Source organism: Rhipicephalus microplus, chromosome 2 (genome assembly GCF_043290135.1).
Source record: "Rhipicephalus microplus isolate Deutch F79 chromosome 2, USDA_Rmic, whole genome shotgun sequence".
NCBI classification, from domain to species: Eukaryota; Metazoa; Arthropoda; class Arachnida; order Ixodida; family Ixodidae; genus Rhipicephalus; species Rhipicephalus microplus.
The window spans coordinates 62,073,924-62,086,556 of record NC_134701.1 but is presented as its reverse complement, the minus strand read 5'-3'; the positions used below and the strand labels follow the sequence as shown (position 1 = coordinate 62,086,556).

The following is a 12,633-nucleotide window of genomic DNA, read 5'->3' as shown; positions in this document are numbered from 1 at the left end:
GTGTCATAGCGGTGTGGAGAGGAAGCGCAGTGCAAAGAGCTCCCTTTCCTAGCGGCAAAGTAGTGAGACGCCATTTTATCTCCGAGGCTTTCATTCTGGTAATACCACTTTTCCTGGTGGTCTCGGGCTCTACAAAACAGCAGAGGGCAGCACAGAGAAATGACAATGCAAACTGCGCAGCCAAAACTGCATCACCGCAAGGCCAAGACGCTGTTTCATAGGACAAAGGTCCAATCGTCAAGCTCAGTGATTCGTCAAGTTGCCCATGGACATGCTTGCGCCACTGTGCATACGAGAAAGATTGGTCAGGCATGGGAATAATTTTTCAAAATGGACAGTGTGCGTGGCGTGCAGCGCTGTAATGTTCGGAAAATGTGACTGCCGTGGTCTACGGTATGAATCGGCGAGCTTGTTGGTGGGTGCAAGAAAAAAAGACTGAGCCTGTTGACTGGCCCTTTAATAATCAATCTCATCTATGCTATGTCAAACAGCACTCCAGAGCCTCATACCCTCTTTCCACGACAACATTAAAAAGTCTTAGTTTGATGGAAACCTTCTTAGAGTAAGCATTTTAGCCCATCACCGCAGCTACAAACTTGAACCGCCAGGACAGAGGGTGCCATCTAGCAGTGTTATGCGCAACCAGGCAAGCACATATGAAAAGCTGTTCTGCTTCATTGAAAAACAATGGCAATGCTCGTTGACCTCCCAAGTACGTCTTAATTGCAGCTGTCATTGGCCGACAGCTCTGACAAGCTTGTGCACATGGCACAGTCACAGACTTGGTGTGGTCACCTATCCACTGAGTGTCTGCTCTTTGTGGCTTTCCTACTGCGTGCTAGCTAGACTGGCATGCCTTGCACGATTTCCGATTTTCGCTAATACATTACACGCAAGGACAGCGTTACTCGGCTAGGTTTCACTGTTGTCATTTCACGCTTATTTAACATTAAAAGCATCTGACAGAAACATAGAGCCACCATTAGTTTAACATGGTAGAAAAAGTACTGAAGTTGGCCTTTAATAATCACCGGGTCCAAAGTAACTGAACCTATATTTGCAGAGGATATCGAAAGTATGCCCCCCTCACCCTCCCTCACTCGTTAACAGGTTGATACATTACTGGCCAGACACATTGTGCCGATATTTTACCAAGAAATTGCTGCATGGGCAAGGGCATCCTTAAAGGGGCCCTGTGATGCTTTCTCTTCTGCATTCTGCAGCACTGGAGCTTGTGCAGCGCCAGATACTGAGATAAACACAAAAAGAATTATGAAATTCTGTACACTGTACCAGAAGTTAAGTTTCTAACTTCAAAAACCCTGGCAGACAGCGAGGAAAACGTTCCCTTTCACATTTCACTCTACCACTGACAACAAATGCATGCAGGTATTCAATCATTGTGTACGCACCTCTTACAAAGACAAACCGGGAGACTCAACCCGCGGTGGCCTATTGGGAACTGTAAAAATATTATGTGCGACATGTCGCACTAAACCAATCAAAACGTGTGGCCTATTTCATCACTCCCACGAGGGGAAGCGTCACTTTCAATCACAAAAATAGCCGCCGGGTGTCGCTCTAGTTTGAAAACACTGTGGTTTCTCTATAGAAATAAAATTATAACAGCTTTGGTTTTGGCAATGCCACTCGTGCAATAATATCGATGCATTCCACAGTTTGAAAAGGAGCGAAAAAACAGCACGCTTAATTTGTGTCGCATATATATTTTTTTATATACATACATTCACCGAACCTTTCTGCTAAGGAATCGGCTCAATGACTTGATGCAATTTTTGAGCTCCATGTGGATCGCTGAAGGAGCCATCGCCTTATACAAGCTAGCTGTGACCATTTACCGTGCACTCCCAAGCCCCAACCTAATGAATGCATTCTATTTCCAACAACAGTCATTAAGAAATTGTCTCAGTTCACCATAATTGTCTAATTGTGAACCTTCCTTTTTTCAGCTTGCCTTGCAAACGAGTTTATAAACAGCTGTACATGTTTTCTGCCTCAGCAAGTCATAAATAAAAATCTGTATGCGTGCAAGGAAGAGAAACCAGAAACTATGCCATATATGTTGTAATCATCAATCTGAAGATGGCTTGGGCCAGTTTTTAATTAGACATGCACACAAAAAGAGAGTGCACCTAATGCATATGGAAGGATCCCTAAACGCCTAAACTTTGGTCGTGGTGTGGCAGTTGTGCCCAAGTCCCCAACAAACATGTAGCCAAGAGATTTTTATGAAACGATGCAGTGTATGATGATCGAACCACAGCTATCGCTCTCACCATTCTTTGCCTCGTTACTCTTCACTCGTCTCCTCTTTCCTCCTTAGTCATATCAATAAGAAAGGAGGCGGCTCTGCATCTAAGCGATCAGGCAAGAAAAGTATGCTCTGCTCTCGCTTCTCCTAGTGGTGTCGGTCTAGTTTCTAAACCGAATTGCATGCATCTGCTAGATTTATTGGATAGTGAAGATGGTCACCAGTGGAAAACAGGGTCAAACAGTTGAATTTAAATGGAATTTTGGTGGAAACAAAATGAGCTTACGTAAAAATGTCTTTTTTCACCCGGCCACTACCGCGAAACTGCATCGGATGACCCGCATGAAGTGAATGATACGATAGGTAGGTAGTCTGCATTATTTGCGAACAATTACGTAAAAGGAAAGCTGCCTTGTCCACAAGATATGAGCAGGGGCATGCTTGCCTAAGCCGCTGAACTGTTATTGCCAACACGATGGACCCGTAGGGGGACCGGCCGTGCCAGACAACCTCCGTGAAAGCTACATGTAATCACGCGGTTGGGCGGCAAAAGACTTATAAAAGACACACTCATGATGAATACTCGATATATAGTGTTTTAACTTAATTTGTGCTAATACTGGGTTCTAATTAATAAAGCAGCAGACTACTCGAAGCTTAGCTTTCTGGAGTCAGCCGACATATTTGTGGCTAAGTAACATCAAAATTGATGGCTTGCTAGAGAAGTATCAAATGTCCTCAATTTTCGCTCGTCGTTTAGTGCACTTAATGCACAGAATAATGTAGATAGGACCCCGCCAAACAGCCGCCGTCGCTCGCAGGGCCCGACCCACAATAAACACAAACTATAAAAAATTCCAAATAATAAATGCTTATGCGAGGTCCCATTTATAGGTACGCGCGAGTCGCGCTTAATTCGCTCCAACTGGGTCGATAAAGCAGCCTTCCAGGCGAATGTAGCTGCAGCATATCCGGCCTTGGGACGTTTATTCGTCACATGTACACGAGTCCGAACGACGAATGTCTTGTGCTGACACAGCTAGGGGAAGCGCAGCGTCTACGTCTTGGCACAATCAGCTGTGACAAAAAAAAAAAAAAGAGAGAGAGAAAGGGGGGAAGGGGCAGCGCACCACTTGCAGCGACTCTATACAGTTTTCCCCGTCGTCCCTAATACTGAGACGCGGTCTTTTGATTGAACAGCTGCGCACACAGCAACAGAACGCGCCCCGACTTCTGTAACGCGCGGTTCATTGCGTTAATTACGTCGCACGCACACCCGCGAGACGACGCGTCGTTGATTCCCTAACTTTGAGACACAATCTCTTAACTGTACAGCAGCGCACACAGCAAGAGAACGCACCCCGACTTTTGGAACGCTTGTTTTACGTTCATTTTGTTAATTAAAACGGCCAACATAGCTCACGCACTCGCGAAATGCACCGCGGACGACGCCAAACCCTCACGGAGAAGCCACAGCTACAGGGGCTAATTTCTCCGCTAAATTTGATGGCAGTCTGGCAACAACCCCAAAGTCTAGCAACTGACTTATGCAATGCCACTCAGAACGATATGCCGTGATATGACGATAGTTACAGCGCGAGAACAAAACGACGACACAGAGACGAGAAGGACACGAAAGACACTCTGTGTCGTCGTTTTGTTCTCGCGCTATAACTATCGTCATGCCATACCAACAAGCCCAAGCTGTCACGCTTCTAAGCCACCCAGAAGTAAAAAATAACTTGTGGTGCACGAGGGTACGACGAACACCAAGCCGTGAGAATTTTTCAAAACGGTGCAGTAATAACGAAATTTTAGACGCGTTTGATTATCAAACCGCGACGATCACTCCTTCCACTCTCTCCTGTGCTTCCCTCCGCTGGTCTCCTCTCCCAAGCTCCTTTGCCCTCTCGACGAGCGCCCCTCCCAATCTCGCGTGGCATACGTCATCGACGCGATGCTTGAAACACCACCGTCTACTTTCGGTTGCCGCGATTCCGGCCGCCGACTCCGTCAGTTACGTTTACAGGGTACTGGAAGTCATTCTAGCAGACTGTAGTTGCATTAGCTGCGCGCTTGTTGGCGATCCGTGGCTGCCGTAATCGTGTTGGCTGCGTTGCGCTCACGCCTTCAAAGGATTGCCAACACGATTGACCCGTAGGGGGACCCGCCGTGCCAGACAACCTCCGTGAAAGCTACATGTGATCACGCAGCTGGGCGGCACAAGACGTGCGAGTGCCGGCGCGAACACGAACTGCTCGGCAGCAGAAAAATTACTCGGTCGCTCAACAATCATGACATCACCCTATGAAAAGGAGCATTTATAAAAACTTACCGGTCGTTTTGGTAAGAACAGAGTTGGTAGCGCCTTAGGCCTTAGGCGTGCTGGCAAACCTGAGCCTAACTCCTGAACAAGGCGCGGATTGTAAATGTAATCTTCGGCGGCGAAGTGGCGCCCACAGACACGTAATACTCTTAAGCGCTTTGTTTTTGCCGTAAGCCCAATGCGCTCAAGCCAGGCATTTCGCAAGGTGGCATCACGAGGTAACAAGTGTCGCATCTTTTCGTTTTTCCAGTCAGTGCTCTTGCAGCCAAGCACCGCACAAGGATGAATAAAAGCCATCGCAAAACACTCGGATTTAGTTGATGCAGAGTTACAGCCGGGTGCAAGCAAGCGGGCAACACAACGAACAATTAAGCAGCGCGGACAGCTGCTTGCAGACTGACCGGAAGTCGTAGACTCCTTGCTAGACCAATCACAGCATATATGACTCGTCGCGTCAGAGTTATCGAACGGCGCGTCCTCTGGCGTCCAGCGGTGCCCGGAAAGAAGGAGGAATTGTTTCTTAGAATTTGTGGCACGCCGGCGACTCATTGCGCTGTTTCTTCTAGTACACTGCAGGTACTACGTGTAGAATAGTTGATCGCAACGGCATTACTGCACATGATGCACGCGTTCTCTTTAAATGTTTGAAAGAATACCGGAGGTGACTTACATAACAAACCAATCGCTAGCAGACCACATCTCAGATGCCAGATATTCAACATCTTGAAGTCAATGGAGAGGCCGAAAAGGAGAAGAGATCGATTGTTTCTTGGAAGGTGTGACGCTCGCGTCTACCACGGCGTGTAGCGCTGCTCTGAGTAACATCCTTGATTGCACGTGACGGCATTCTGCACATGATGCGCGTGTTTACTTGAACTGTGTGAAAGAAAGAAATATCGGAGGTGGTTTAGGGGCCCTTTAAGTATATCACGCAAGGAAGACATGACGCAATGACACCTCAAGATATTAGCGCGTCATGAACTTTTCCGACCATTAAATGATAATCAACAGTCATCCCGGCCAATGGACTGACTGGGAAATCACCTGGAAATTCAACGTACCAAGGTAAGGCAAAGAAGTGCCGTCGCAGCCGAGGATGACAAGACGCAGCATCAGTAGCATCTTTGCATTACCTTACGTGCAATAGCCTACAAACGAATCCGCGCGAAAACTTCCCGACTCGGCTGGCCTATGACAAATAATAGGGAGTTTTAGTGCTGGGTACGCATTCTCTTGGGGCGCTGCGGGCTTGGGAGCGCGCGGCGTTGCGTGCCCAACCCATACCCAACCGGAATGCCTTTTAGTTGGCGCCACGGTGGCACGCACGCAAACGCAAGCCACACGAAGTTCACACGCGCTCGCAGAGCCATAGCGTATTGTCGCGTAAGTACTATTTAAGTCTTTTTATGATTTAAAATGTTAAATTAAACACACATAGTGATCAGGACACTTTTTTTATTGTGTACAGTAATCAGGTATACGCAAAAAAGTGAAAAATACAAGGTTACTGTAACGACAGTGTCGACATCTTGTGACACTTCGTGCAACCGCAGTCATGAACATGTTAGCTTACGCGTAATGTTTTTGAGGTGAAAATGAATAAAAAGGTTACTCAATTGTAATATTGTCGCTGCGCAGTTTTTGCACCAGATGTACAATGCACAATGTTTCTGCAATAACAAAGTTGTGGTTGTCTGTTTCGCTATGGCTGCGCTAGATGGCGCCACCTATTCAGTTGATCTAGGGGCTTTAAGTTGATCGGGGGCTGGCATATGCTTTTCAGTTACTATGTTCCAGGCCATTCTAGCTTTGGAAATCTGGCTGAAACCTAGTAATTGCTATGAGTGCTGGCACTTTGGCTTATTTTAACTCGACGGCTAGAGTATCCGCAGTGCGGATACCGTGAGTTTTTGCGAAGGTGGACCGCGCGGACGCATGGCCCCATCGCCCCAGCGATCTTGCGACGCATCTGTTTGGGGTTTCGCGCATGCGCAATACCGCCGCCCCAACGTCCTGCGTACGCAAGCCGCTTGGGTACCCAGCACTAAAACTCCCTAATGATGTATTACCAGAGAACACCTATAGCATTACGCTTACCGGCGGATCGGTCGGGAGGAACCGGCTCGGTACCGCGCTCTTCTTCAAACGTAAACGCCCGGCTTGGAAGCCCGCGGATTGCATCACTTCCGGGTTTTGAGTAAAATCGGCGGGAGTGAAATGCCGTCCACAAACAACCATTCGTGTGCGCTTTGTAGCTGGCCGACCCATGAGCCGTAACCACGTTTGCCGCAGCTCGGCGTCATCGGGAACTCGATGTGTCGATTCGGCAGTGCTGCCCTTGCAGCCATCTACATCACATCGTGCATATGTTGTTTTCTTCCCAGACATCTTCAGGTCAAACGTAATGAGATGAGATACAACGCGCGGGGCGCGAGGCTTATCCGTTTGTCCACCTACGTGTTCTACGACCTGCCGCCCGCACCGTACTGCCGCCATAACTTTAGTTCTGTTAGCTACCACCTCCACGCATGGCGCCACCCTTTTTTTCCCTTCCTCTGTGGCGCCATCACTTTGTATTTGGCAGATGGATGGATGTTATGAGACATGTGTGCCCCCAGGCTCGCAAAAAATAAATAAAAGATAACGTTTTTTTTAATAGCCTAATGACTTACCTTCGTCTATTAAATCAATATTATTAAAACAAAAAAATATAAATTTATGTTCCGTATTTTTGCCTTTTCGGGCAGAATGGCCTCAATTTCTCCCTACTTCTGTCCTTTAAATATGGCAGAGACTGCTGCGCGGCGCACAAGCCAACCCCACACAAAAACGACTGCTGCGCCGCACGGAAGTGACGTCATGCAATTTTTGGTTAGGCGTTCCGTTTGAATAGTCGGGAGTGTCTAGCGGTACGTCTAGACATAATGGTAAAAGCAGTTAAAATTACGTCCAAACAAAAAAGTGAACAAAAGTGTTAGTTAGGTTTAGCGTGACAATACAAAACCGGCTTGTTTGTCATCTCAAACCGATCGGCAGCTGTGACGTAGTTTGTTAAAGCAACACATGAACTGGTGAGGTCGGTGGTTCAAGTCCCATTGCAGTTATCAATACTTTGTCTTTTTTTCTTGTTCACGCATGTATTGTTTTAACATTTGCGCCTCCTCATCAGCCCAACTTGCTGCTGGTGGTGGTCCCGTCCACAGGCCCTTTAATAATGGATCTCCGATGACTCTTGCAGGATTGACTATATTTATTATGATAAAGTGTTTTGCGAATTGGTGCTCTTAATCGGCGAGACACAAAAACTCGAATGCAGCTGGCTGCATTGGTTTCTTCAGCACAGGTGTCAGGAATGTTGATTTCCACGGTTTATCAAAGTTTTGATGACAGAAAGGTGCACTGCAACGTAGTCTCGGGCAACTTTTTTATGTCGCTCAGTGTACCATCACCTGACGAGGTAACCGGCAGGCCGCTTTCTTTAAAAATACTGACGAGTCCCCGCAATGTTCTCGGCGATCAGCACTTGGTAAACAATGCCCAAGGGCAAGTGCCGACGGCGTTAGCCCATCTAACTACGAAACAGCTTGTCTGCCTTGCTCAATAACACGCGCGGCCTGTGACAGCACGGGAGCATTCACGTAGCAACGGAAGAGAACGGCCGTACGTGTTCGCACTTGACAAAACAGACGGCAATGCAGTAGCTCTGGCCTTCGGATATCACAGGCTTCGTAAGAACATTACAATAAAATTGTTTCCATTCATCGTATGAACACTTTGCCGACGCACTGGGGTTTCATGCATGTGCGTCCGGTCAGTCACACGTGAACCGTGCGAAAGCATTTATTTCATCGTCGACCTTGTACTTCGCGACAAGCAAAACTCGGCAGGAAGAACACTTTCACCTTTGACAACACCACGCTTGGCATTGCAATCTAGAAAACGCAGTACGTCCAACGACTGTAATCCGCACATCATACTGAGAAACTTTATGGCGCACACACTCAGATGAAGCTGCGGCGCGGTGGACGGCCGCGCTAGCTCCAACCATTAGGTTCAACTAAGCATCCAGCAATCACATGATACAGCGACGACACTCCAGTCCTCCTTGGGAGTGGCCTAGGCCATGACCACGATTTCATCGGAGTTTTCACCACCTAACACATCGCAGGCGGCTACCATCTCGCAGTGTTTACCTTTCGCAGCTGCAGCGCCCATGGCGCCCTCTGTATTCAAAATACTTGTAATATGTATTTAAACAATAAACCTAGGCTAATCAACTCGTTAAACACCTGCTTAGTAAAAGTTTTGTAGGTATAATGCATTACGCACGAATAGTTTACGCATTTAACTAGCTTTAGGTAATATTTTTGTAAGTGACGTCACTTTCGTGCGGTGCAGATTAGAGGTGTGCGCCGACTGGTCGGCGCGCCGCCGCCAATAGTTTTCGCCGCGCCGCCGACGCCGACGCGAACTGATCGGCGCGCCGCCGCCGCCGCCGCCGACGTTTTTCATCGGCGCAATCGGCGCGCCATTTATGCGCCAGTACTGACTTTCCCCAGATTTGTCTTCTTTTAGATGCGGAAGCATCTTATACTCGCGCCTTGTAGTGCGCCGTCCGCACCGCTTCTCGAACATTCGACAGCTGACGCGCGCGCATGCGCCGTCGCGCCGTCGCCCACCATCTGTGCCGCGCGCGCTTCTCCTTCGAGAACATTCGACAGCTGACAGCGCATGCGCCGTCGCCATCTGTGCCGCGCGCGCGCTTCTCCTTCGAGAACATTCGACAGCTGACAGCGCATGCGCCGTCGCGCTGTATATATACTCAAGGTCGGCGCTCGCTCGCTCAGTTGCCGCTCGTCCGTTGGTTTGTACGGCGCGTCGACGTCCGAAGTCGCCGTGAAATGAATGCCAACGAATCCACAAACAGAATGATCGACGTCCCTTCGACCAGCGCCGGCCAAACTGTTGGCGGAACCGCTTCCGCATCCTCCTCAGTGTTCCCCCGAGGGAAGCTGCGGGCAATTTTTTTTCATCGTGATTTATAGCTTCGTTTCACATTTTATGTAGCCAGTAAAAACCAGGCTTCTTAGTTATCTTCATCCAGCTTCAGAGACCGAGAGTACCACTATGAACAGCGGAACGAGTTCGACGGCCGCTGCATGAACTGACATATTGGACAAATTGACAAAAAATAAATGTAACAGTTACAGTAAAGCATAGACACTGCCATCTTAGGCTTAGAAGCAACTTATCTGCTTTTTGTGTCGTAATTAACTATGATTATGGTGATACGACGTTGAATGTAATGGCCCAGCGTTTTGATGCGTGCGAGTTCGCCATAGCACAATTCGAATATTCATACGGATGGAAAACGGCATCATTATCAGTCCAAGATGGCAGCCTATAATTGTGCCCGAAACAGGGCGTACATAAAGAAAAAATGAAGTGGTAGCAGTGCAGCACGAATGCAGCGCGTTAGATGAAGGGAGGAGGAGGAATAAATGAGGAAGGACATGGAGGTTAGGCGTTAAATGAAGAACTACACAAAACCCCGAAGGATGAAATTGAAAGGGAGAAGTTTAATGAAGATTAAAAGCGTCGAGGCATAATACATGCTCGAACCTGCTCAGGGTATATCAGCACCTGTCCGCGGTGTTAAAGTTGATAATTTTCGAGGATGACCACTTATATGCAGCGTCTGAACATGCTGCAGAAAACATTCACCATCTGTTTTATTAACTTGTCTGTTTGTACCGGCTTTTTAAGACATTGGATACCCGGGATGAAGATGCCAAGGCAGTAAGATGGCAAGAGAGAGAAAGGAAGGCTGCGGGATTAACCATATCTTGGCATCCGGTTCGCTGCCTAGCACTGAGGGTTGAGAAATAGGGGCAAGAAAGGGCGTGTAGAGAGACAGAAAAGAAAACGCATGTGCACTCAGGAGTAAGATGGCAAACTTAACAGAGTATTTATTACATTCTGTACAGACAGGGCGAGAGGTCTCTTGCGAATGAGCTGGGTGGCTCACAGTGTACATTTTGACTTAATCAGGGAGTCGGTCCAGAATGCGCTGTTGAATCACGAGACACACACACCACTTCTGACGGTGCCGCTCACACTCGCTCAAGTCAAGGTCTTTGATTAGGGCGTGGCCACCACACTGCACCTGTGACACCAAGAAACCATTGTGGTCGTCTCGTCGAACGTCTTATGGTGTCGGAATGCCACCTCACTTCCCGGCTAAGATGGACAGTACACGGCGGACAGCAGGCTGGCAGCCCTTCGGTGACTTGTTTGATGAACAAAGAACGCGGCCCTCCCCCGTCGGCCCAGGCGCCGCGCGTAACAACGGCTATCCAGTGGTGAGGAGAGGCGTAATAAGCTTGTCTGAGACCACCAGTTTTAAAAAGAACAAAACAAAATTTTAAAAAACTTGCCAATAGACAATTTACAAAAGACGGCTGGATTCATCAAAAATGCAGAGACCGACATTTCAGCGACATGTCATATATGACATAGTTCAGCAAACTGGTTTTCAACACGTAACTTGAACGGACCTACTGGCACTGGGAGAGGTTAAGAATGATTGTCGCTGACAGATGTACTGCTGTTGCGAAGGTAATGCTCAGAGTCAACCAAATAAAATTTAACATTATATTCAAGTCTTGATAAAAAAACAAGTCAAGTTAGAAAGCTCCTCAGGTGGCCAAATAATAAATTACTTCACCATACTTTATGAAGAAGTAATTTGCAAATAAATAATGCAACCGCTGTTTAAATGACATTCAATGGCGTGACCGCAATCAACGGTGTGTCGTCGCTATAAAACGGGAAAGTTATATGTGGACACGATCGGGCGAATGCGGCGGAGAACGAATATGTCACGTAATAAAAGCGATGTGATGTTGCACATTTTCATATTTACAACTCCGTGCCCTTTTGCTTGCTCGTGATGTGTTCGAAGGAGCTAGCCAAGTCTCAGGTAGAAGTCAAGCAGAGTAGCCGGGGCTGATAAGAGCAACGTTTATGTTCACTATTTACACACTAAAGGTAGCATCATGGAAGCTTGATGAGAGCTTCTGAGAGCTGGTTCAGAGCGTCTCGGTGCTCGCGTTTTAAGCCGTGATCTTCCTAAAATTCTCTGCAGGAGAAAACAATAGACAGTTTGCAATAATCTGCAAGGCAGCTTTTCGGTAAGGTTAGTTTTCCAACCATAAACTCTCGTTCACAGACAGCTTTTCTCGCTCATTTTGTTTTTGCCATTCACCTTTTTGAGATCTTGTGCTCGCGTGCCTTTGCTGGAATTTGGAGAGGTGACATTTTGTTGTACTCGCGTGCATTCGCTGGAATTCGAAGAGGTAAAGACACAATGAGGAAGAAAAGCAGTCTGTGAACGATAATTTTTGGCTAGAAAATAAACCTTACAAGAAAGCCGCCTTGCAGATCACTGTAAATGGACAGACTGCATGTCCATTCAGTCCAGGGCAGTCTTGTCTTGTCTTGTCTCCTAGGAGATCTTGGCTCATCAGGGCAGTCCAAATAAATTGTCGTCTTCATCTCCGTCCCCCAAATGGTGGGGGTAGTGGTTAGAAGAAGGCGCCTAATTTCTGCAGCCCAGCAGGGAGCACAGCGCAGCGAATAAAGATAAAAAAAAGAGAAGGAGAAATAGAGAGAAAGTCAAACACTGCCTTCTTTTCTACCCAGGAAATAGAAAGGATGCACGTTCAGTTCGTCACACGGCGAGAGAGAAACACAACGTAGGTAAAAATGCAATAATACGCACAACACAGCACAGTGCGATAACGTTGCATCGCACGTGCAGAATAGGGCCTGCAGCGCTAGGCAGGCTAGGGCGTGGGAGAGTGAAAGACTTGAAAGCACCACAGAGTGTGGGAAACATACCTGACGACGAATCCCAACCTCTCGGCTAATTATTCAGCGCGTCTCGTGGCACGTCGAACAAATCAAGCTGCCTCGATTTCCGACAGCTCTTCCTAGGCCGTCAGTCAGTCAGGCGTGTCCAAAGAGTTTTTGA

At 47.6% G+C, this 12,633-nt stretch overlaps 1 protein-coding gene across 11 annotated transcripts in view; it reads right to left on the bottom strand.

The window, feature by feature from the left end:
• Positions 1-7,148, bottom strand: part of LOC142796266 (uncharacterized) — a 112,873-nt gene extending 105,725 nt beyond the window's left edge. For 7 of the 11 annotated variants that reach the window (XR_012893678.1, XR_012893677.1, XM_075886490.1 and 4 more), the window contains exon 1: positions 4,608-5,262. Coding sequence is in view for 6 of the 11 variants with exons in the window: in XM_075886490.1 (XP_075742605.1) it covers positions 4,608-5,147 (540 nt within the window). In the remaining 5 variants the exon portion in view is untranslated. The other 4 variants (XM_075886493.1, XM_075886496.1, XM_075886499.1 and 1 more) reach the window with 4 other exon arrangements.
• Positions 7,149-12,633: the final 5,485 nt, after the last annotated feature.